The sequence below is a fragment of the Xyrauchen texanus genome, chromosome 14 (assembly GCF_025860055.1).
Source record: "Xyrauchen texanus isolate HMW12.3.18 chromosome 14, RBS_HiC_50CHRs, whole genome shotgun sequence".
Lineage (NCBI taxonomy): Eukaryota > Metazoa > Chordata > Actinopteri > Cypriniformes > Catostomidae > Xyrauchen > Xyrauchen texanus.
Window position 1 is genome coordinate 35,898,864 of NC_068289.1, and position 24,339 is coordinate 35,923,202.

The 24,339-nt window shown below is 37.6% G+C and overlaps 1 protein-coding gene across 2 annotated transcripts; it reads left to right on the forward strand.

Annotated features, from left to right (window-relative positions):
- Positions 1-144: 144 nt before the first annotated feature.
- On the forward strand, positions 145-24,273 carry LOC127654864 (oxysterol-binding protein-related protein 11-like). Of its 2 annotated transcripts, none has more exons than XM_052142376.1 (13): positions 145-430; positions 1,412-1,480; positions 1,812-1,987; positions 2,186-2,277; positions 2,860-3,048; positions 3,693-3,891; positions 8,560-8,702; positions 11,210-11,350; positions 13,156-13,609; positions 15,945-16,131; positions 17,441-17,623; positions 17,894-18,047; positions 21,267-24,273. In XM_052142376.1, exons 1-13 carry the CDS (start codon positions 351-353, stop codon positions 21,348-21,350), a joined length of 2,151 nt encoding a protein of 716 aa, XP_051998336.1. In that variant the 5' UTR covers positions 145-350; the 3' UTR covers positions 21,351-24,273. The 2 variants fall into 2 exon arrangements, with proteins under 2 accessions (XP_051998336.1, XP_051998337.1); XM_052142377.1 differs by having other exon boundaries at positions 2,186-2,265.
- Positions 24,274-24,339: the final 66 nt, after the last annotated feature.

The window sequence follows — 24,339 nt, forward strand, 5'->3', positions numbered from 1 at the left end:
GCTACATTTTTAAATATAATCAGAATAAAAAACATGGTTAGGATTGCTATGCTATGCACCAAATAATTAAAACAACATTTTCTGTGAATGAGTTTGTGTTTTCAGTTTCCTAGTCTAGTCATATGATGCTGGTCATGATGACGTCACGCTCTGTCATGGCTGCGCGAGACATAAACATGCCAGTTGGACGGTAAATCAGAGCAGTAAACTGGTGCGATGATTAAAACAGCGGCCATCACAGATCGTTTTGACTTGTTTTAACGGGTTTCGCCAAATGAGTTCAGTTGGTCGGTGTTTTGTGTGTCAAGTGTAGTGTTAGCCGTGTTGAAGTTCACAGGAAGGATTTCAACATGCAGACAGAAGCCGTGCTGGAGCATCACAGCGGCTCACAGAGTTCCAGCAGAATGGGCTTCAAATCTTGGCAGTACAGGTAGTCTACACACTACATACTGTCATCATGATATCTGCGTCCACAATAAGTATTCAGCTGTCTGATCTGTGTTTTTATAATGGTTACATTGCGATCACTGTATTGGAATACCTCACGGTCCAGCTCTCTTAAAGGAACATTCCGTGTTTAATAAGCTCAATCGACAGCATTTGTGGCATAATGTTGATTACAACAAAAAATTATTTTGACTCGTTCCTCGTTTAAAAAAAAAAGAAGCATAATTCGATGTTTCAATGAGTCACTTGACATTGAAAGTGAATGGGAACAATTGTTGGAGTGTTTACAGGCAGAAGGGTTAATCTTATCATTTTAAAAAGCACTTACATTAATTCTTCAGTTAAAACTTGTGTATTATTTGAGCTCTTAGGTTGTTTAAATTTTAATTTGTACGGTGGTTTTATTGTTTATGGCGTTACATCGTCAGGGCAACGATGTTGTAAAATTGCATATAACTATACACAGAAAAGGTTAATAAGCGATTTTATCACACTAAAATCATGATAACACAGACATATTGTTTACGTCTTGTGGCTACACTTTTAGTATTTCAATGTTTTTAGATTGGTCCCATTCACTTCCATTTTAAGTGCCTCACTGGAACCTGGAATTGCTCTTTTTTTAAAGAAAAGGAGGGACAAGTCGAGATAACATTTTGTGGTAATCAACATTATGCAACAAATGCTGTCGATTGAGCTTAAATTGTATTGAATATTCCTTTCACCAACAGACTCCTTTCAGACTTTATTTTATGATAATTTTAGTTGTGTGTTATATTTTTGGGTTTTATTAACTTTGTATTTTTAAGAAATCTATTTTGGCTCAGCTCTCTGGATATCACTCTCCCAGAAGCCTTTATAACTTTATAATTGTCATTTAGTGATCTGTTCTTTTAATCATGGTATAGATAACTGGCAGGACATGAAGTGTAATGTCTTTTTCTTTTCTTTTTATGAACTGAAGCGATCTGATGGAAAAGGTGGATGGTTATTTAATGAAGTACACCAATCTTGTGACTGGATGGCAATATCGGTGAGTACAGCTTCTGATATATCCTTGTCTCACAAGCAGGCCCACACGGCATCTGTACATTTTAACTAGGGGTAAAATCTGCAAAATTCGAAGAATGGAATTAAACATGGTAAGAAAAAGAGCTGAGCTTACCACACTCTTATAAGTAGCTGAAAACATAATCAAATTACCCAAAATGTTTCATAAACATACATGAATAGATAGAACTTTGAATCATGGGCGTTCAAGTTTTGCAGGCACATATTTTGTATGGGTCTGCTTATAAGTTCAGAGCAGAATGGGGCAGAACCTTCTCACCTTTCTCCCAAATGGTTATATTTCCCCATTCTAGATATTTTGTCCTCAATAATGAAGCAGGGCTGCTAGAGTACTTTGTGAATGAGCAGTCCAGAAATCAGAAGCCCCGTGGCTCGCTGCCGTTAGCCGGTGCAGTGATTTCACCCAGCGATGAAGACTCACACACCTTCACTGTCAATGCCATCAGCGGAGAGCAATACAAACTCAGAGGTTCAAAGTTACTGCTTTTATAAAATCTCAGATTGTTTCACTTCCTCTTACTTATTTTGTCATTGAAGTGGATGGTTAGTATAAATAGCAGGTCATACTAACAGACATATTGCTGGTCAAATCTGAAATAATGTGATCCCAATATTTAATGCTCTTATGCTGGAGGTCTATGTAATGTGCCTGTTTGTGTAACTTCAGCCACGGATGCAAAGGAGCGACAGCACTGGGTCAGCCGCCTGCAGATCTGTGCACAGCACCACACAGAGGCAATGGGCAAGGTTAGAATTACAGTAAGATGCCTGCCATGCTGTTAGTGCAACCGTAATTCTCAGTTACTTCCAAAGTAGCAGGGGCCTTGTAGCAGCCAATAATGTAATAACTACTATTACTGTAATAACTGCCAGTAACATAATAAATTTTTCATTTTTAATGTAATAAAAGTCAATAATGTAATAATTTACCAATAATTAAATACAATTTCTGAACCAATAACGTAATAACTTTTAGCCCATAATGTAATAACTTCTTACATTATTGGCTGGGTTAATAAAACATTATTATAATAAAATGTATTACATTATTGGAATTTATTACATTAGTGGTAGTTATTACATTATTGGATGCTATAGGCCTATAGGCTGTTTAGGTAAATCTGTTCATTCTTTATGGTATAGTTCACCCAAAAATAATGATTCTGTCATCATTTACTGACTCTTATCTTGTTCCTAACTTCTTTGTCTTTCATCTTCCATGGAAGATATTTTTCAGAATGCATGAGCCACTGTTTTTATACAATGAAAGTATGTAATGCGATTAGATGATGACAGAATTTTTATTTTTGGGTGAACTAATCCTTATGCATACCTCCACAGACAAACCCACCACTAGAGACTCACAGTCTCTCTATGGCATCTCAAGGCAGTGGCAGTTCTCCAGGATCTCAGCATAGGATCAACCAGAACACTAATGCTATGTTAGGCCTGTCCCAGCTGCAAATGGGCTCCTCTCTCTACTCCAGCAGGAAATCCCTGCTGCCTGATCACCTGCTGGAGGCCAGAGAGGTAAGACTGGTCATTACTATAATGGGAAGAAAACAATGATGTAATGCTTAAACTGTTAAATATTTATACATCTTAGTAGTATTTGTTGCCTTTCATGTTTGCTGATTTAAATAATAAAAAAAATTAATACAAATAAATAAATGTATGTATGTATGTATGTATGTATGTATGTATATTTTTGTGTGTGTGTATTACAGTATTTTTATTGTAATACATAAAAAAAAAAACTCCACAGGGTTCACACGGTCATGAAAAACCTGGAAATATCAAGGAGTAGAACTGTTTAGCTGTGACGTCAATTTGTAGGCGGAAGTCTAATTTGCCATGGTTTCCCTCTGGATGTCCCTATGTTTTTTTTTTTTAAATTGGATGTTTTGTTCTATAACATAAATTAAACACAGTCATACCTCAAATGTAAATTTTGAAGCCCCCATGATGTTTCTTTTTTTTTTTTTAATGCAAGTATGTATTTCAATACAGTTTCAAAATTCACTTATGAGGTATGACTGTGTAATCACATGTATCATCAAGTGAGTAAAATAATGAGTAATGAGTATAATTTTGGGGTGAAATGTAACCTGAACATGTTTTCATGAGATTCAACCAAGCAGTTAATCAACCAGTGAACCATCATGTTGTTCCAGATGATGAGCCAGGCGCATAGCCAGCACAGAGACTTGATCCAGAGCATTGAGGGTCTGCCCTCCTCTCAGGGTCCTTCTCCACTGGACCAAGACCTGTTGCTGCTGAAAGCCACCTCCTTGGCCACCATGAATTGCCTCAGCGACTGCCTGCATATCCTACAGCTCCAGCAGGTGGCTCGACAGAAAGTTCCTTTTGGTGGTAAGTCTTTACATCTGTGATCTTCTCTGCTGATTGTAGTAGGAGATAAGTTCAATATTTAATAGTAGCGTATCCCCCTCCTGAAATCCACGTAATAATGTAGCTCATCTCTGCAAACCGGCGTAGTTCACACTGTTGTTTATCATGGCAGCCCAGGTTGCTGAACAATGAATGTGTTAACATGGGGGGACATATATTAATGTGCCCATGGTTGAGATGTCAATAGCATGACAGTTACCATTTTTGTAGATTAGTTTTCTGAAATATTCTGATATGTTTTCGTGTGTGTGTGTTAAAAAATAGTAATATAAATGGTAGTTTATAGAGTAAAACAAACCTGCAGCCCATGTGTAAGTGCAGCAAAGCACTTTGTGCATTTACATAGTCTTTATGGTACAGCAACAAAAAACAAATATTTGTTTAATTCTTAATTTTTAAAGGACATTTTGGTGCAAAAAAAACATGACTATCATAATGAATAGACCTTAGGGGGTAAAGTATAATATGACCCCTTTAAACTAGTTTTGGTTAAACAATGTTTTCAGGGCAAGAAGTCTTAAAGTTTTCTATCACACTCTTCAATCCTTAGACTTTGCAGTATAGTTGGACTCATGCAACTGGAGTCCTTGGATGTTGAATGAAAGCATTCCTCTTCCAGTAAATAGGCAGTAAGAGGGATATTTATAAGCACCACTCCATCACAGAAAATTATTGACTGGTGCTGCTCTCATGTGTTTTTGCTTTATGCAAGTCAGTGGGGATTTCTTTAAGACTGCAAGGGAAGCTCAGCTTCCCCTATAATGTAAAAAATATAATGGTCAAATATGTACTATTGTGTAAACAATTTATTGACTAAAAATGCGTTAGAACACGTTCATCTCGAAGACGAGTTCATTCAGAATTAGCTACATTACATATAGCAGGTCGGCTGACTTGATTTACTTCTCATACATTCCCGTAGCATCAGTGCATTTCCCTGTTGAAGCCGAGCGTCCTTTGACTTCAATGGAGCTGCTCTGAACAGTTTTTTTCAGTGCTCCGAAAATAGACAGTCATTGGATAAATGCTGCGATTATGTCCCGCCCACGGACGCTCAGCGTCTCTGGGGGTGAATGAGGAGTGGGCTGGCCCGGACTCCGGGCTTCCGCGTGATGATTGGAGGATCTGTCGAAAGACTGCATCTCCTTTTGATTGACAGCTGAATCTGTACTATAAGAAGTCACTGAAGCTATTTCGCGCTCAGTCCCATCGCGGATTTCTCAAGTGTAGTCGAAAGACAAACTGCTGCAACCTATTTCTTTATATTTGTTTGGCGAAATTGCTAGTCAATTTGCATAATACATTTCACACAATTATACACCACATTCCTTGTTTCAGTTTTACCAAGTTTAATATATTTTGTTTTAGAGCGTTCGTTCGTTCGTTCGTTCATTCATACAGTAGGCTAGGCTAGCGTCGTACGGGTGAAACTGCGCACGATGGCAGACGGTGCTAATATTGTCGACCTGATTTTGGCGAAGCCATTTGAAAGTCTTCCTTACGAGGAAAAAAATAGAATTAAACAGCAGGGCAGATCAACACCTAAGATTGATTTAGTGCAAAAAATAGGGTAAATAAGTTTATAATGTAGGCCGAAAATGAGCTTCCCCTCTTTGAAAGACCAGCAACCGCCACTGATGCAAGTCTCTTTTATCCTTTACAGCCTTTCTGCTCTTCAAAAAGATTCATCAAATTTGGCAGTAATTGTTGGATAGCTTGCTAACTATTAAATATTTTTTCATATACATCCTTTCATACATTGTCATATACATGTTTTCATTATATATAATTTTTCCAAAACTGTCATAATTAGATTTGAACGTCCATTTTCCAACCACCATTGAAAGTTTATGCCTTTTAAAGCGATAGTTCATCCTAAAATGAAAATTCTCTCATCATTTACTCACCCTCATGCCATCCCTGATGTGTATGACTTTCTTTCTTCTGCTGAACACAAACAAAGATTTTTTGAAGAATATCTCTGTTCTGTACATCCATACAATTTAAGTGAACGGTGGCCTGAACTTTGAAGGTCCAAAAAGCACAAAAGACAGCATTAAAGTAATCTCTACAACTCCAGTGGTTGAATCCATGTCTTCAGAAGATATATGATAGGTGTGGGTGAGACACACTCACATTCTTTGTGCATATCACCATCTACTGGCCAGGTATTGATCTTGAATATTGATCTTTTTCCCTTCCCACACCTATCATATTGCTCCTGAAGATATGAATTCAAGTTGTATGAATTGCTTATATGCTACTTTTATATGCTTTTTGGAACTTCAAATTTCTGGCCACAATTCACTTGCCTTGTGTGGACCTTCAGAGCTGAGATATTCTTCTAGATATCTTTGTTTGTGTTCAGCAGAGGAAAAAAAACATCATGCATATCTGGGATGGCATGAGGGTGAGTAAATGTTGTGATCGTTTTAATTTTGGGTGAATAATCCCTTTAGGATTTGTACAATTGAAGTCAGATGTTTACATACACCTTAGCCAAATATATTTAAAAATTCCGGACATTTAATCGTAGAAAACATTGCCTGTCTTAGGTCAGTTAGGATCGCTACATTATTTTAAGAATGTGAAATGTCAGAATAATAATAGAGAGAATGCATTATTTCAGCTTTTATTTCATTCATCACATTCCCAGTGGATCAGAAGTTGACATACTTCTGGTTAGTATTTGGTCGCTTTGCCTTTAAATTCTTTAACTTGGGTCAAACGTTTTGGGTAGCCTTCCACATCTTGTCACTAGTGTTGTCACGGTACCAAAATTTCAGTAGTCTCTAGGAGACAGAATGCGTCTTCTTCCTGAGCGGTATGATGGCTACGTGGTCCCATGGTGTTTATACTTGTGTACTATTGTTTGTACAGATGAATGTGGTACCTTCAGTCATTTTAAATTGCTCCCAAGGATGAACCAGACTTGTGGAGGTCCACAATTTGTTTTCAAAGGTCCTGATTTCTTTAGATTTTACCATGATGTCAAGCAAAAAGGCACAGAGTTTGAAGGTAGGCCTTAAAATACATCCACATGTACACTTCCAATTGACTCATATTAGCCAATTAGCATTTCAGGAGCTAATTGGCTAATTGCCTAAAAGCTTGACAACATTTTATGGAATTTTCCAAGCTCCTTAAAGCCACAGTTAACTTAAGTGTATGTAAACTTCTAGCCCACTGGAATTTTGATATAGTTTGCTAATTTGAAATCTGTAGAATGGTTAAATTAGTTTTAATGTCTTCAACCTAAGTGTATGTAAACTTCTGACTTCAACTGTATGTAAATGCTCTTTTCGCCTGTGAACTGAGATACAGCAATTTGCTTTCTGCAAGTTTTGATTTCTAAAAGTTATATTATGGCTGCATATGAAAGCTAAGGCAGCTGACTTGGTGCATTGCCACCTAATCAGTGGGTTAACAAACAGTATTATTGTATGAATGGAACTCTTAAGGAAACTTGCCCCTTGTTTTCATCTTACCTTCATATACAGCAGGCAGCATTTTTCAGCTTTCAGATGCAGCCAGTGTTTTTGCAGTAGTTAGAATGCTCTCTTTCATGACAAGATGGAAGAAATGTTCATTATTCGTGTTAAAACAGAGAAAGTATGGACTGCCTTTGTTAAATACCTTCATAGTGTAGAGTTTGTGTGTGTTCATAAATTGGAAGCCGAAACACAATCCAAGATTAATAATGTAGACTCTTTTAGAGCACAAGATATACTCTCCTTTTCCAAATCCACAATTAGACAGTTATTGAATGCTTCAAATCACATACTGTATTCACAGCGCCCCTCTGTGTAATTCAGGTCAATATGATAAGATCAAAATACACACCACGACAAGCTTTTCTGCTATCATATTGAGGTCGGCATGTACCAAAATAAAGAAATTGCTGAACATAGAAAGGCAGCTAATTTTCCTTTTATTTTGCTTAAAAACAGCAAGCGTTTGTGGTTGCAAATCTAATAATCTCAGGTCATGTTTGTGCCTGTAGAATTTATGACTTGGGGCTCTGCTCAGGGACTGGAATATTGCTTTATAATTAATGAGGAACTGTATCCTCCACTGATAGACTACTGCAGGTAACCAGAGCTTTTACTGAGATCACCCAAGCATGACGGTTGACAGACTTCCCAAATTGTGTTGCTTTACCACTGTCAATTCCTGAAGGAATTTGTCTCCTGTCTGATTTTCAAACTTCTACTTTTCTAGCCCAAAAAGCATAGGACAAATCCGCTCTTGCAAAACTGAACTTGGAAGCATATACACCTCATTACTTTCTGTCTAGAAAAGAAACATGTAAACATCAAAGAATTCTATAGGATCACCAGCGTTTTTATTGTTGTATATATAGTGACACTAAAGTCACCTTGTGACCTTTTTGAACTTTCTGATTACTGAAACATAGCAGAAACTACCAGATTAGTCTCCCCGCCAATAAGCAAATGAGTAGACAATGGGCAGGGCTGAATGCAGGCAGTGAGACCCTGAGCTCAGGTTTCCACTGAGAACTGTGTGTCACAATTCCTGTGGCATTGGAGGCTGTTTTTGGCTTGGTGGCATTGTGGTGGTGGGCCAGCAAAATGAGCACCTCTGAGCCGAATTTTGTGTGCCCTGTAGGGCCCGCCATCGAGTGGCTGGAGCCAAAACTTCCCAACATCTTGAAGAATGGAGGGACACTGCCCAGCATCACCAAAGCTGATGGTAAAACAGAGGGAACAGTTCTAGAACCACTAGAAATGGACTCTTGTGATATCGCTGGGGTAAGATTATTTCAAAACTTTATCTTTAATAAACATCTTATCTTTCTTGCAAACTGTGTAAAGTTGTCTCAAAACGTGGGTTGATTAATGAAGCTTTGTTGAAATTGTTGAATGTCTTTCTATTGCAATTAATTAAATACTTCTTTCTTTCGGTTCAAATACAATTCAACATCCTGTGGGCCATAGCCAACTCATTTCAAATCTCAATTTATGAATTGAAAGTCAGCCAGTTCTTAAATTCTGAATTTTGCTCCACCCTGGTAAATAGGTTTGTTTTGGATCAGATTAACCAGAAAACTTGTTTGGAAGAATTCAGGTGGATGAAAAGCAGTTAAACATAAAAGTTGCAAGCAAAAGTTAACAGTCAGCTTTTATCTCTTGTTTTCTACGTATATGGAAAAAGATTGCAAGCTAAAATTCCATCCTACAGTTCTGATGTTATTGCAGCCACCAATAATGTGGTGGATTGTTCAAATGATGTGTGATATTTTGTCAGAAGAAATGTCAGATTCTTAATTAATTCTAGAATGACTGAAGGGCAGTTTAGGATCAGTCTGGTCAAATTGACAGTGATCCCACAAAGTATTTGGACACTTAAGTCATGCTTAAAAATGTATGAATGCAATTGCATTAGATAACACAACACCAAACCAAGCTGCATCTGCAAGCAAATGATGCTAGACTTCACAATTGCAATGTCATTTAACCAACTGGTGTCTAGGTCATCGGTTTTAGTTGATGTATGAAGTCAGTTCCCACAGGTGTCCTTGTAGAGTAACCACAGGTGTAGTAAAATTTTCTTTTAAATAAATGACACTTTTGATTTCTAATGCAGTGACATTTATAAAATTGTGCTTAAGTGTCCAAACACTGTTGTGGCCACTGTATGTTAGCCCAAGGGTTAATTTCCATGTTTATGCTCTTCTAGCATTTATAACACAAATGCTGAAGACAATTAAATTGACTGACATTGTAGTTTTGGAGAAGGCTCTCAGTTTGTCATGTAAACAAACACCTGAGCCACTCTGAATGTCCAGCTGTAGACAGGCCTACCTTTTTTACCTGAGTAAGCTTGTCTGTGTTGTTAAAGATGCACTCCGTAATGTTTTTCTTCATTAAAAAAGCTTTACTCTTAAAGATATTAATAATAATTTTGAAACATATTTATAAAATCACGAGTACTCACATGAGATGAAGACTCAGTCACATCAGTAACCTTATAAAATCTGTTTCTACATGGAGAGGGTCCCCTCATGGGCACCACCATCTTAAGATCACATGACCAGCCGAATACTACTCGCTTAATCTCAGTAACCACTCTGTTGTTGGACACTTTAATTTGTAATGTTTTTTTGTGTGTGTGTGTGTGTGTGATTCCTCTTGTGTTATTAGTGGTGCCTACCACAGTGAGCAGCACTGTTACTGTGGGATTTCAACAAACTCCTCACCCTAAGTATTTTGCCAGTAACTCATCCTGTACAGTGTATGCTACAGACATGAATTATAACCCAGATTATGCGGTTTATTAAGAAGAGGTGCTCTAAGCGATCAGATTTAAATTTTTCTCCTAGACCAGGGATTCCCAAACTTTTTTATCAGCTGAACCCCTTTGACCTAAATGATTAACTTGAAGTACCCCCTGATATTTTAAGAGATATTAACATTTCAAAATTAATTTAGCTTCTTTGCACTTGCATTTTTCTTATTGTTTTATTTTAATGTATTGTTTATTCCATGTATTGTCTTTCTTTGAATATTTATACATTCACATTTTACATTTGATATATTTTGATAATATAACATTTTTAAGCATTAAAAATTACTTAATTACGGTAAAAAAAAGCCAGGGCTGAAGTAACCATTATATGGGATGAGGGAACGTTTCCTTACCTTTTTCAGAAATATTTTTTGGAAATTGCATTAAAAAGGGCAATTTTTTTCACCATGAGTGCGCTCACTCTTTTGCTCTCTCTCTACACACACACATACCGGTACACAACGTGCAGGGAGAGAAAAAGAGTGGAAAATTAGGGAAATTTAACATTCTTGGTTTAAGTTGTGTTCTAATTGTTTTATTTGTCAAATGACTTACAGTATTTGGGATTATCTGTGAATGTTTTTAAAATTCAGTAAATGACTGAAATATTTAGATATGCAACCTCTTCACTCTCTTACTAAACCGCTTTCGGGAAACCCTGACCTAGAGGATGATAATACGGGTTAACAACATTAATAGACATACATTGTAGGTGGGACCTGAGCCATATGTAGGTGGACCTGAGCCATATGTAGGGTATTCATAGAGATGTGGGCATTGGCTGTTTTGACTTTGATCCGTAAGCAACCACCCAGAACACTCCAGTAAATAATGGCATAGCAAAACACTGGCAACCACCCACAACACCTTACGGTCATTGAAGAAAGTGTAAAAATCTTGTTATTCCGTTGGTATTATAGTTATTTTATTGGTTAAGTAAAATAATCCTAGCATTTGGTGTGTGTCTCAGGAGCAGGAGGAGATTGATACCACGCAGGAGGTGGAGGACTCCTCTTCGGCTGAAGAGGAGGATCTGGGTGCTGTGGAAGAGGAGCGAAGTGTCATTCTGCACCTCCTCTCTCAGCTGAAATTGGGCATGGACCTCACCAGGGTATATCAGCTCCGTCTCGTTAATAGCTCTTATTTCAGCTGTCTTTCTCAAACCTCAGATAAGCTTTTCCATCATACAGTAGTAAATCAAAGGAAAAGTTCACCCTAAAATGAGAATTCTATCATTATTTACTCTCCGTCATGTCATTCCAACCCTGTATATGGTTATTTTTTTTCTGTCGACCACAACATTTTCCACACAATGACAGTTCATAGAGACCACAGCTGTTAAGCTGCAGAAAGGAAGAAAAAATACTATAGTAGCACAATAGAGCGCAATAGATGTTTACTTTGGTATCTGAAGTAAAAATCCCATCCTTTGTTTTCCATAGACCAATTGATTTTCAACGATAACTTATAAACTTTTAAAGACAGACATACATGAGTTCCGAGGTTGTTCATCGGTTGTATATGCTTCAACTGAAGCATCAGTCTGCGTTGATTCAACTTCATTGTTTAAAAATCGTGTTTGATTACGGGATTCTTGGTAAACTACATTACCCATGGTTCAGCAGAGAAAGCTTAGTAAATCGGAGAAACACTTCCAACATAGCCCTCGAAACGTACTCAGGAGTTACCACCACTCCAATGACACACTGAATGACGCAACCAAGTCGGTTGCCCTTCACCCTTAAACTAAAAATGTATTTGTACGTTTCGGAATATATGGTAATAAACATAAAATATATTGTTTCTGTACTTATAATCAAAAACCTAAAATCTATAGTTTTATACAGTCCCTTTGTTTTATATTCAATACATCATTCGCAATGCTTCATGGGATTTTAGTTCTTTAGTTTGTTTGCCCTCATGAAAGACTGTTTGTACACAGTCTTGTACCTTTTGTTGTTTTGTCTGATTTCCAAATACTTTTTTGCCTCAAAACAAAGTTTATAATGTCGTGATTCAACTCGGAGTTGGTTGCTTTTGGTTCATGGCTTACAACTCTTTTATGAGTATTTTATTAATAGCCTATTATAGAAATTAATTGGGAAAATACTTGAAATACTGGAACCCAGACGGCTGAAAAAGTAGGCGGGCACTGTTGTGCTCCATAAGTAGTGCGTAGGACTGATATTTCAAATCTTTTGAAGCCATACAAAAGGAACAGACACAAATTTAAGTTTTTATTCACTGATAATCTCCACCTCTGCTAAAGTGTGTGTTTAGCCCGTATGCACATTCAGAATTCAAAAATTTAGAATTTAGTTACTATACATGCAAGAACAATACCGTTTTGGCATTTATGATGCCGATGGGCCATATTTTTTTTTTATCTAGATGCAAACTTCAATAAATAATGAACTAATTTTAGTAGACATGGAATAAAGCATTTATTGTGTCTTTTTTTGTGTGTACCTTAACAGATTTTGTCACTATAAACTTGTTGTTGAATGGGAAAGAGCCATGAAAAGATTCATGAACAATTTCTGCTTTTACGTTTCACTAAAAAAACACAGTATACATGTTTGGAACGACATGACCAAGAGTAAATAATGATAGAATTTTCTTTTGTTGGTGAACTATCCCTTAAAGTTGCACTCAGTCATTTTTTCCTTATTAAAAAAGTTGAACTCCTAAAGACATGAACTGTAATTTTGCAATATATGTTGGAAATTATGACCACTCACATTAAAATTAAGACTCCAGTAATATCAGTAACCTTATAAAAGTTTTATTCTACATGGAGAGAGTGACACAAAGACAAAAGTTACTGAGTGCACCTTTTAAATTCTATTATTCAATCTAACACCAGTTTCTAAACCTTCATTATTAAATAATATAGTGTTCCACATTGGCGTATAGGTGGTCCTCCCTACTTTTATACTGGAGAAACGCTCCCTACTAGAAATGTATGCAGACTTCATGTCTCATCCGGACCTTTTCGTGGCCATCACTGACGGCACCAGCCCCGTGGATCGCATGGTCCGATTTGTGGAATATTACCTCACTTCTTTCCATGAAGGTCGCAAAGGTGCGATTGCCAAGAAGCCCTACAACCCCATCATTGGAGAAACTTTCCACTGCTCTTGGAGTGTACCCAAAGCTACAACATCTCCGACAGGGTTCCCGAAAGAGGAGACATCATTAACGTCAGACTGCTACAATGTCCGCTTTGTGGCTGAGCAGGTTTCCCATCATCCACCTGTGTCAGGCTTCTATGCCGAATGTCCAGAGAGGCAGATGTGTGTTAACACGCATGTGTGGACAAAGAGCAAGTTCATGGGCATGTCCATTGGTGTCTCTATGATTGGAGAAGGTGAGTTGGGTGGTTCAGATGGTTTGTGAATGCTTCAAATGTGCACGATCTAGAAGGAAGTGGATATCATACTTCAGTTTATTCTTCATGAAAGCAGAGATTCTAAATTGGTTTTGCTTCAGGACCAAGATTTTACATTGGACATCAATTGATGACCCAACCCGGTACCAAAATTGTTTATTGTACAAGAATAAGAAAAATGTCCATAAACTCAAACATAAAATTTATTAATATTACCATGAACTGCTCCTTTGCGAGCGCATGTTTACATAGATAATCAAACAACAGCATGGATGGATGTAAAAATGCATTCAGATGGCCTCTTACACATTGAATAAACACCAGTCCAAATGTTCAATTCTGAAATTGTATCTCAATATTTTTTTGCCTTTTGATATTCGATATATTTCTTGATATTAATATATAGTATTTGCTCTGAAATATCCCTCTTCAATCAGAGGAACCTTTATTTTGTTCTAGTTAAATTTTGTAGTACCAAAATATCGTCATTTGATTGGGTGCAAGGTTTTTGATGTCAACAACAAAAGACATGGGAAGTGTTTTCTCATCCATTTTAAAAAGTTGATAAGCATATAGGTGAAACTCGAAAAATTAGAATATCGTGCAAAAGTTCATTAATTTCAGTAATTCAACTTAAAAGGTGAAACTAATATATTATATAGACTCATTTCAAGCAAAGTAAGATATTTCAAGCCTTTATTTGATATAATTTTTATGATTATGGCTTACAGCTTATGAAAACCCCAAATTCAGAATCTCAGAAAATTAGAATATTGTGAAAAGGTTCAGTATTGTAGGCTCAAAGTGTCACACTCTAATCAGCTAAACACCTGCAAAGGGTTCCTGAGCCTTTAAATGGTCTCTCAGTCTGGTTCAGTTGAATTCACAATCATGGGGAAGACTGCTGACCTGACAGTTGTGCAGAAAACCATCATTGACACCCTCCACAAGGAGGGAAAGCCTCAAAAGGTAATTGCAAAAGAAGTTGGATGTTCTCAAAGTGCTGTATCAAAGCACATTAATAGAAAGTTAAGTGGAAGGGAAAAGTGTGGAAGAAAAAGGTGCACAAGCAGCAGGGATGACCGTAGCCTGGAGCGGATTGTCAGGAAAAGGCCATTCAAATGTGTGGGGGAGCTTCACAAGGAGTGGACTGAGGCTGGAGTTACTGCATCAAGAGCCACCACACACAGACGGGTCCTGGACATGGGCTTCAAATGTCAAACGTCTTACCTGGGCTAAAGAAAAAAAGAACTGGTCTGTTGCTCAGTAGTCCAAAGTCGTCTTTTCTGATGAGAGCAAATTTTGCATCTCATTTGGAAACCAAGGTCCCAGAGTCTGGAGGACGAATGGAGAGGCACACAATCCAAGATGCTTGAAGTCCAGTGTGAAGTTTCCACAGTCTGTGTTGGTTTGGGGAGCCATGTCATCGGCTGGTGTTGGTCCACTGTGCTTTATTAAGTCCAGAGTCAACGCAGCCGTCTACCGGGACATTTTAGAGCACTTCGTGCTTCCTTCAGCAGATAAGCTTCATTTCATTTTCCAGCAGGACTTGGCACCTGCCCACACTGCCAAAAGTACCAAAACCTGGTTCAATGACCATGGTATTACTGTGCTTGATTGGCCAGCAAACTCGCCTGACCTGAACCCCATAGAGAATCTATGGGGCATTGCCAAGAGAAAGATGAGAGACATGAGACCAAACAATGCAGAAGAGCCGAAGGCCGCTATTGAAGCATCTTGGTCTTCCATAACACCTCAGCAGTGCCACAGGCTGATAGCATCCATGCCACGCCGCATTGAGGCAGTAATTAATGCAAAGGGGCCCAAACCAAGTACTGAGTACATGTGCATGATTATACTTTTCAGAGGGCCGACATTTCTGTATTTAAAATCCTTTTTTTTTTATTGATTTCATGTAATATTCTAATTTTCTGAGATTCAGAATTTGGTGTTTTCATAAGCTGTAAGCCATAATCATCAAAATTATATCAAATAAAGGCTTGAAATATCTTATTTTGCTTGTAATGAGTCTATATAATATATTAGTTTAACCTTTTAAGTTGAATTACTGAAATTAATGAACTTTTGCACGATATTCTAATTTTTCGAGTTTCACCTGTATTTATTTTTTTATCATAACTATGCATTGTTGTATTGTTAATTGCAGTGTATTATTTGCATTTAGCTTAATTTTTTTCCTCTGCTTTTTTGCGACACATCAGATCAGTCCAGTGACCTATTTTAAGATCACAACCCATCAGTTGAGAACCACGGTTTTAGATTTTTTTGAAGCGTAAACATTCTGTGGTTGCAGGTAATCTACATCTATTGGAGCATGGTGAAGAATACACCTTTAGTCTGCCCTCTGCATATGCCCGCTCAATCCTCACTGTGCCCTGGGTAGAACTGGGAGGAAAGGTCAATGTCAACTGCGCAAAGACCGGCTACTCTGCAGTCATCACCTTTCAGACAAAGCCTTTCTATGGGGGCAAGCTGCACAGGTCAGGATCAAGCTGAATCTCATTACATGAGACTGTGTTGTGTTTTTAGTGTCAATTTATACACCAGCCCAGCAGTCCTGAAGAACTATTAGTGCTTCCGTTCAGCATACAGTGGGCCCCCAAATGTATTTGGACACACTTAAACATTAATGAATTACATTGCACTAGAATGCCAAATATCAAACCAAGTGGCATCTGCAAACAAATGAGCTTGACATTTTTTGACATTACTTTTATCTAATTGGTCCAGACATAATATGGCAAGTGGCAAGTCCCATAGATTCCTTTAAAGAGTAACTACAGGTGTAGTTCATCACATTAACTGTGGATACATGTTTCAAGTTTAAACATTTTTTTAATGTGAAATACACTTTTCTGAAATGTTTTGCTTGAAAAGTATGTTAGTGCCATATTTCTTTAGAAAAGTAATTTGGTTTGATGTTTTGTTATATAATGCAAAGACATTCATACATTTTTAAGTGTGGCTAAAGTGTCCAAACACTTTTCAGGGCCACTGCGTGGGGTATTGTTCACCCTGTGAACGTTCTTGTGAGCTCCATGAAAGCAAATCCCAAACTTCACATTTGAGTAGGCACAAACGTCATTGCTTCGGGGAGAGTTTTATTTGCAGGATTGGAGCAATTGAACCTCGTTTTATTAAATGCTGCCAGGAGACTGTGCAGAAAAGGTGCAATATCTATTGCACACTTGTAACACGTGCACGAACGGTCAAAACATGTCATCATTCTGCGAATAAACTGTTTCCATCACCATAATGCACATTTTAACTAATGCGAAACTATACAAAATTCACCTCCTCGTAATGCATTACATAGAGTTTATTCGCATATCAAGCGTTTCCATTCAGGATATGGTTTGCAATTTTTAAATCCTGAAAGGAAACTTGACATGCGTCTCCTGGCAGCACAGCCTGCACAAGCACAGAGTTTAACAGACTTTCCCATATTTTACTCCTATCATTTGTTTGTTTTTGCATTTTGGAGTAATGGTGTGTGTCTTAAGTCCTCTGTATTACCATACCAAATAGTCTGAGTGGGACAAGTTTCTAAATGCCAAATAGGCAATCGTAATGTGTTCAGTTCAAGACATTTTTGCACCATAGTTTCAATAAATTTTTATTTTTGACTTGGGAGAAAATTATTGTATCTAGAAGTTACAGTATGCTTTTACAGTAAAACAAACATTCAAACTTAAAAATCAGTGAAAATGTGATTCCTCATGAAATGAGCCCTTTAATCAGAAAGCCGACCCAGTGGACTGTAACAGAAACCTTTGCTGTGTTCCTCAGAGTGATCGCGGAGGTCAAACACAACCCCACCAACACCGTAGTGTGCCGCGTGCAGGGAGAGTGGAATGGCACACTGGAGTTTATCTACACCAGCGGAGAGACACGTGTCATAGATGTTACCACACTTCCTGTCACTAGAAAAAGAGTACGGCCAAATGAGCTGCAAGGAGCCTACGAGTCCAGGTAACACCAGCCAATCAGATCAAACTTCTCCAAAAAGACCCACAAAGTTTATTATTTGAATCCAAAACTTAACCATGCAAAGTTTTCTATAAGTCATTTAAAGGAAGTTCACCCAAAAATGAAGATTCTGTCATTTATTTACCTTCATTTCTTTACAGAATAAAAAAAACCTATGTTGAAAATCTTTGTTGGTTTAGAGTCATTTACTGAAACGTTGTTGACGTGATGCAAAAATGCTCTGTCTTTAACTTGTGACTCCTCTCTCTGCAGGCGACTATGGCAGCATGTGACAGAGTCTCTGAAGGAAAGGGATATGGACAAAGCCACAGAACACAAGCGCTTCCTGGAGGAAAGGCAGAGGAAAGAGGAAAGGCATCGTGCAGAGGCAGAGACACCATGGAGGACAAAATATTTTGAGAGCTATGTAAGAACAAATTGTCTGCTCTTATTAAACTTGTCTTATATTTGTACTGTACTTAATATTTAACTTGGAAAAACAAACGGTTAAAAGAGACTGTACTGTTATTGTAGTTAACCTCCTATGTTTTTTCCAAGTTTGTTGTTTACAAACCCCTTTTCCAAAAAAGTCGGGACACTGTGTAAAATGTAAATAAAAACAGAATGCAATGATTTGCAAATTCATAAACCCATATGTTATTCACAATAGAACATAGAAAACATATCAAATGTTTAAACCAAGGAAATGTACCATTTTAAGAAAACAATAAGGTCATTTTGAATTTGATGGCCGCAACACGTCTCAAAAAAGTTGGGGGCAACATAAGGCTTGAAAAGCAAGTGTTACTAAAAAGAAACAGCTGGAGGAACATTTTGCAACTAAATAGGTTTATTAGCAACAGGTCAGGAACATGATTGGGTATAAAAAGAGTATCTTAGAGAGGCAGAGTCTCTCAGAAGTAAATATAGGCAGAGGTTCACCAATCTGTGAATAACTGCATCTACAAATTGTGGAACAATTTCAGAATAAAGTTCCTCAACGTAAAATTGCGAAGACTTTGAATATCTCATCATCTACTGTACATAATAACAACAAAAGATTCAGAGAATCTGGAGAAATCTCCGTGCACAAGGGACAAGGGCAAAAATCAGTCTTGGATGCCCTCAGGCGGCACTGCGTTAAAAACAGTCATGATTCTGTAATGAAATCACTGCATGGGCTCAGAAACACATCCAGAACTCATTGTCTGTGAACGCAGTTCGCCATGCCATCCACAAATGCAAGTTAAATCTCTATCATGCAAAGACGAAGCAAATATGTGAACATGATCCAGAAATGCCGTTGTCTTCTCTGGGCCTAAGATCATTTCAAATGGAATGAGTTAAAGTGGAAAACTGTTCTGTGGTCAGACGAATCGAAATTTGAAATTCTATTTGGAAACCATGGATGCCGCGTCCTCCGGACTAAAGAGGAGAGGGACCATCCGGCTTGTTATCAGTGCTCAGTTTAAAAGCCTGCATCTCTGATGGTATGGAGGTGCATTAGTGCCTATGGAATGAGCAGCTTGCACATCTGGAAAGGCACCATCAATGCTGAAATGTATATACAGGTTTTAGAGCAAAATATGCTTCCATCCAGACGACATCTTTTTCAGGGAAGGCCTTGCATATTTCTGCAAGACAATGCTAAACCTCATACTGCATCTATTACAACAGCATGGCTTTGTAGTAGAATAGTCCAGGTGCTGAACTGGCCTGCCTGCAGTCCAGACCTTTCACCAATTGAAAACATTTGGCGCATCATGAAACGAAAAATACAACAAAGTCCCAGGACTGTTGAGCAGCTAGAATTCTGTATCAGACACGAATGGGACAACATTCCTCTCCCATAAGTCCAGCCACTGGTCTCCTCAGTTCCCAGACGTATACGGACTGTTGTTAAAAGAAGAGGGAATGCCTACACCGTGGTAAACATGGCCCTGTCCCAACTTTTTTTTAGATGTGTTGCTGCCATCAAATTCAAAATGACCGTATTTTTTCCTTAAAATGGTACATTTCCTCAGTTTAAACATTTGATATATTTTCTATGTTCTATTGTGAATAACATGGGTTTATGAGATTTGCAAATCATTGCATTCTGTTTTTATTTACATTTTACACTGCGTCCCAACTTTTTGGGAATTGGGGTTGTACATTTGGTCACTGAAAATATTTTTTTTCTTTTGGGTGTTAAATAGTGATTGTTAAACTGAAGCATGACTTTGCACAAGGGCTGAGCAATATGTACTGTAGAATATTCACAATATATTTGTTATGATTTTTCTGGCGATATAAAATGAAAGGGATAGTTCACCCAAAAAATGAAAATTCTCTCATCATTTAATCACCCTCATGCCATCCCAGAAATGTATGACTTCCTTTCTTCTGCTGAACACATACAAAGGTATTTAGAAGAATATCTCAGCTCTTACGGTCCATACAATGCAAGTAAACAGGGTCCAAAACTTTGAAGCTAAAAATGCATATAAAGGCAGCATAAAAGTAATCCATACAACTCCAGTGGTTAAAGCGATATGATAGGTGTGGGTGAGAAACAGATAATCTCCACTTTTAAACAGCCCTCCTTAGCTTCTACATTAATCCGGATACAATTTGAAAACAGCAATTTCTAAATGCTCTCCATCCGGACTGCCATTTTCAAGTGTTTTCCAAAATGTCCCCATCCACACTGAAACGTATGAAGACTCTTAAATCCCCTTACTGCACATATGAAAAACAGATGTTCCATGGAGGGTCTGAAACGCATAGCAGGCACAAGAACGGTGCCACGACATGGGCTGCCATCTTGATTGTTTTGGTTGAATGGATCACATGACTGCGTCACATGACAACAAATACAGCATAATTTTTAAATACCTCCATTTTCCCCTGTCCACACTACAAAGAGAAGACGGCATTTTCAAGTGTATCCACTTGAGATAGCACTTTCGATTTTGTTTTAGGTCAAAAACGGCATCTCAGTGTGGACAGAAGGCCAAAACCTAGAGAAAAAGATGCGTTTTTAAATGAAAACATGTATTAGTGTGGATGTGGCCTACGAGTTCTTCTTTTGTTTTTGCCAATTCTCATTCTCTGTGCATACCGCCACCTACTAGGCAGGGAGGAGAATGTATAGTAAATAAGAACTTCTATATTGATCTGTTTCTCACCCACTTCTGAAGGTATGGATTTAACACCCAAAGTCATATGGATTACTTTTATGGTGCCTTTATCTGTTTTTTGAGCTTCAAAGATTTGAACCCTGATGACTTGAATTGTAGAGCTGAGATATTCTTCTAAAAAAAAATAATAATTATTAAATCTTGTAAAACAAGATATAGATATCTGGGATGGCATGAGGGTGAGTAAATGATGAGACACACTTTTTATTTGTCCATTAATTGTCATTAGACTAGATTTTTACTTTTTAACCTCTTGCATTAAACATTTTGAATCAGAACCGCTATAATCAATGTTTGGTCAAAATAATGGTTCCTCTGATTGAAAGGGGGAAAAAATTGTGTAATATCAATGCAAATAATGTATATTAATATCAAGATTATATCGAATATCATAAGGCAAAACAATATTGAGATAACTTTTCAGAAATTTGTTTTATTAAGTTCTCTATTTTTTCTCTCTCCAGGGTGAGGGCTGGGTATATTACCAACCACTGTGGAAAACAACAGCCCATAGCTCTTCCCCGGTCCCCTCTCAGCACAACCCATGACCTCTGACCTTCTAAAAGCTGAGCACAGGCACTGTACAGCCTCCAGCTGTAGTAAACCCCTGGTCCAGCATTCTCATTCTCACAGATCACTCTCCTTTGTATGATTCCTAAAATATAACTTCAGTTCGAGTGTTTGTAAATACGCTGTGGACTGCGGGTTTGCAATCTGTTGTTCATATTTTGCATCCCTTGATGGTAGATTTTTGTAAAACTACACCGTGAATGATTTATCCACTCCTCACACGGACATTCTTTGATCATGTTGCCTTAATGAGTGTGGAATATAACGAGGGCGGAGGACAATGTGTGACAGTTCTTATTTGGGATTGTGTTTGAGGTTTATTTATGAACATCTTGATAACCATACTATGGGATACTGTATTTGATCATGGTACGGTCAACTTTTTCTCATTCTTTTTAAGTATTATGTGACTTATAATTATATTATATCAAACAAAATACAGGGCAGGGGGACTATTATATATTATACTATTATGCCATAACTTGCGAGCTGTGAGGTGTTATTGCTTAGTACAGCCAGACACAGTTGGAATCTTCATGAACGCGAAGTTGCTGGCTTGGCTTTGATATTATGAAGCGTTTTTCTCTTTCTCGCTCTGGTATGTGAAGATTCAGGCACTGAATCTGTTGATATCTGGGTTGAACATCGGTATGATCAATGAGCTCAGGTAGAAGCCCTTTGTTTTGCTTTATGTTCAATGGACAATTATGTCTCTCCAAAAATTAAATTCCATCATTTACTCACCTTCATGTCATTTCACACCCATATGATTTTCTGTATTCCCAGGAATATAAAGGGAGATGTTGGGCAGAGTGGTTTGAACTGACAACCTCCGTCACCATTCACTGTCATTGTATGGGGAAAAAAATGCAATGAAAGTGAACACTAACTGAGGCTGTCAGTCCATAACATTCTAAAATCTCTTTTAGTTTCCCACCAAAAACAATCAAGCGTGTTTTGGAACAACATGAGGGTAAGTAAATGATGACAGAATTTTCATTTTTGGGTGATCTATCCGCTCGTAGAGTACCTAAAGTGTTCAAACTATAGAAAAGGGCCAGCCTTATAATCTTCTCTGTACAGTAATATGTGTAGACAAGCAAGCTGATCAGTATTATTGGAAACTGGCTGTCTCAAATGTTACATCAAACTGATTTGTCAAAGTTATGAATCCTCTAATTTTTTTACTGACTTTGCACAACAATGCTATGCTCTGTTTCGCTCATTGAATTCTACCTCGACTGAAACATTGATCTTTAAAAGAACGGTTCCCCTTAAAAAAATTAAAATTTGGTCATCAGTTACTTACCCGTATGCTGTTTCCGACCCCATATTATATCTTGTAACCACGCTCATTGTGGGAAGTTTGAATATACTTTGTACATGACCACAAATGAGTGCTATGACAGATGGTAAGATTATCAGTATTACATTTACATTTTGGAGTGTTCATCACACAAAGCTGACTTCAGATGAATTTGAGCGCTGTTGTATGGACTATTATGATGATAAGAGTGTGTGTGTGTGTGTGTGTGTGTGTGTGTGTGTGTGTGTGTGAGAGAGAGTGTGTGTGTGTGTGTGAGAGAGAGAGTGTGTGTGTGAGAGAGAGTGTGTGTGTGTGTGTGTGTGTGAGAGAGTGTGTGTGTGTGTGTGAGAGAGTGTGTGTGTGTGTGTGTGAGAGAGAGAGTGTGTGTGTGAGAGAGAGTGTGTGTGTGTGAGAGAGTGTGTGTGTGTGTGTGTGTGTGTGTGTGTGTGGCCTTTTTGGAGCTTGATGATTGAAATGACCATCCACGTTGCTTGTATAATCAAGAGCTAATTAGATTTCCTGTGTTTCTCAAAGGAAAGAAACACTATTTTGGAACTACATGAGGCTGAGTAAATGATGACATCATTTTCATTTTTGGGTGAATTCCATTTAATTTGGCAATTGGATGTTGAAATCAAGGGTTCAAGGGTGATCTTGTGCTGAAGTTTTGCATAGTCATATAACGTCTCCGCTTCAGCCCTGGCATTGGTTTGTGCTGAGAAACTTGTGGTGCCTTATTTGTGTTAGTCTTCCTACCATTCTACCACACACCTGTCAGCTTTCTCATTAAACAGAGTAAGAGAGAAGCCACAGCCATTGTACATATCCTCTTTCTTTTTCCAGTCATCAAAATACAGAAATCCCACAAGCTGTTTCATACATATGTCAGCTGTACTCCACTAAAAAAAAAATATATTTTGCTGATCCATCAACTGCACTGATGTTTTAAATACATTCCCTGTAGCCTCAGAAAAAAACTATGATTGAAAAAATGAATAAAATTGTTAATATATTGGAGAATATATTGTTTGATTGATGACTGTGGCAGTGTGGTATCAAGGAAAAAAGGCAAAGAGAAGACTGGTGTCAGTGAGGTCCAAATGTCTGAGACCACTAGTTAAAATGCTTCTGTGTTGCATTCTTTAACAACTTTTTTCATTAGAATTTGTATTATCAAAATAACAAGTTGAATGAAAAGTTGAAATGAAAAATGACCATGAATATTTTAGCATTTAGTGTGTTTTTCTTTTACTTTAATGACAGCTTGCACTCAAGCTGGCATGGACTCAACGAGTTTGTGCAAAACCTGATGATCCATGTTATCCCAGGGTGCTTTGAGAATTTTCCTAATAACTTCTTGTGTGCTTCAATGGAAGTAAGGAAATCGGACCTTTTGTACAAAAGTGTTAAAATGATAAATGTCACCGTTTGCTTATTTGATTAGCAATCTAGAAATAATGCAGAATCTAAAATATTTCTTAATCATTTTATGTCATGATGTTTCTTTTTTTTTCTTCAGTTTTTGTTTTAAATACTTTCTTTCCATGTTTAAATTCTATTTGCAATCCCAGATTTTCAGTATGATCTCAGACTTTTGGACTTTGCATTGGGAAGTTGACATTTAGGCCTAACAAGCTTTTATGACCTCATGTCAACTTAGA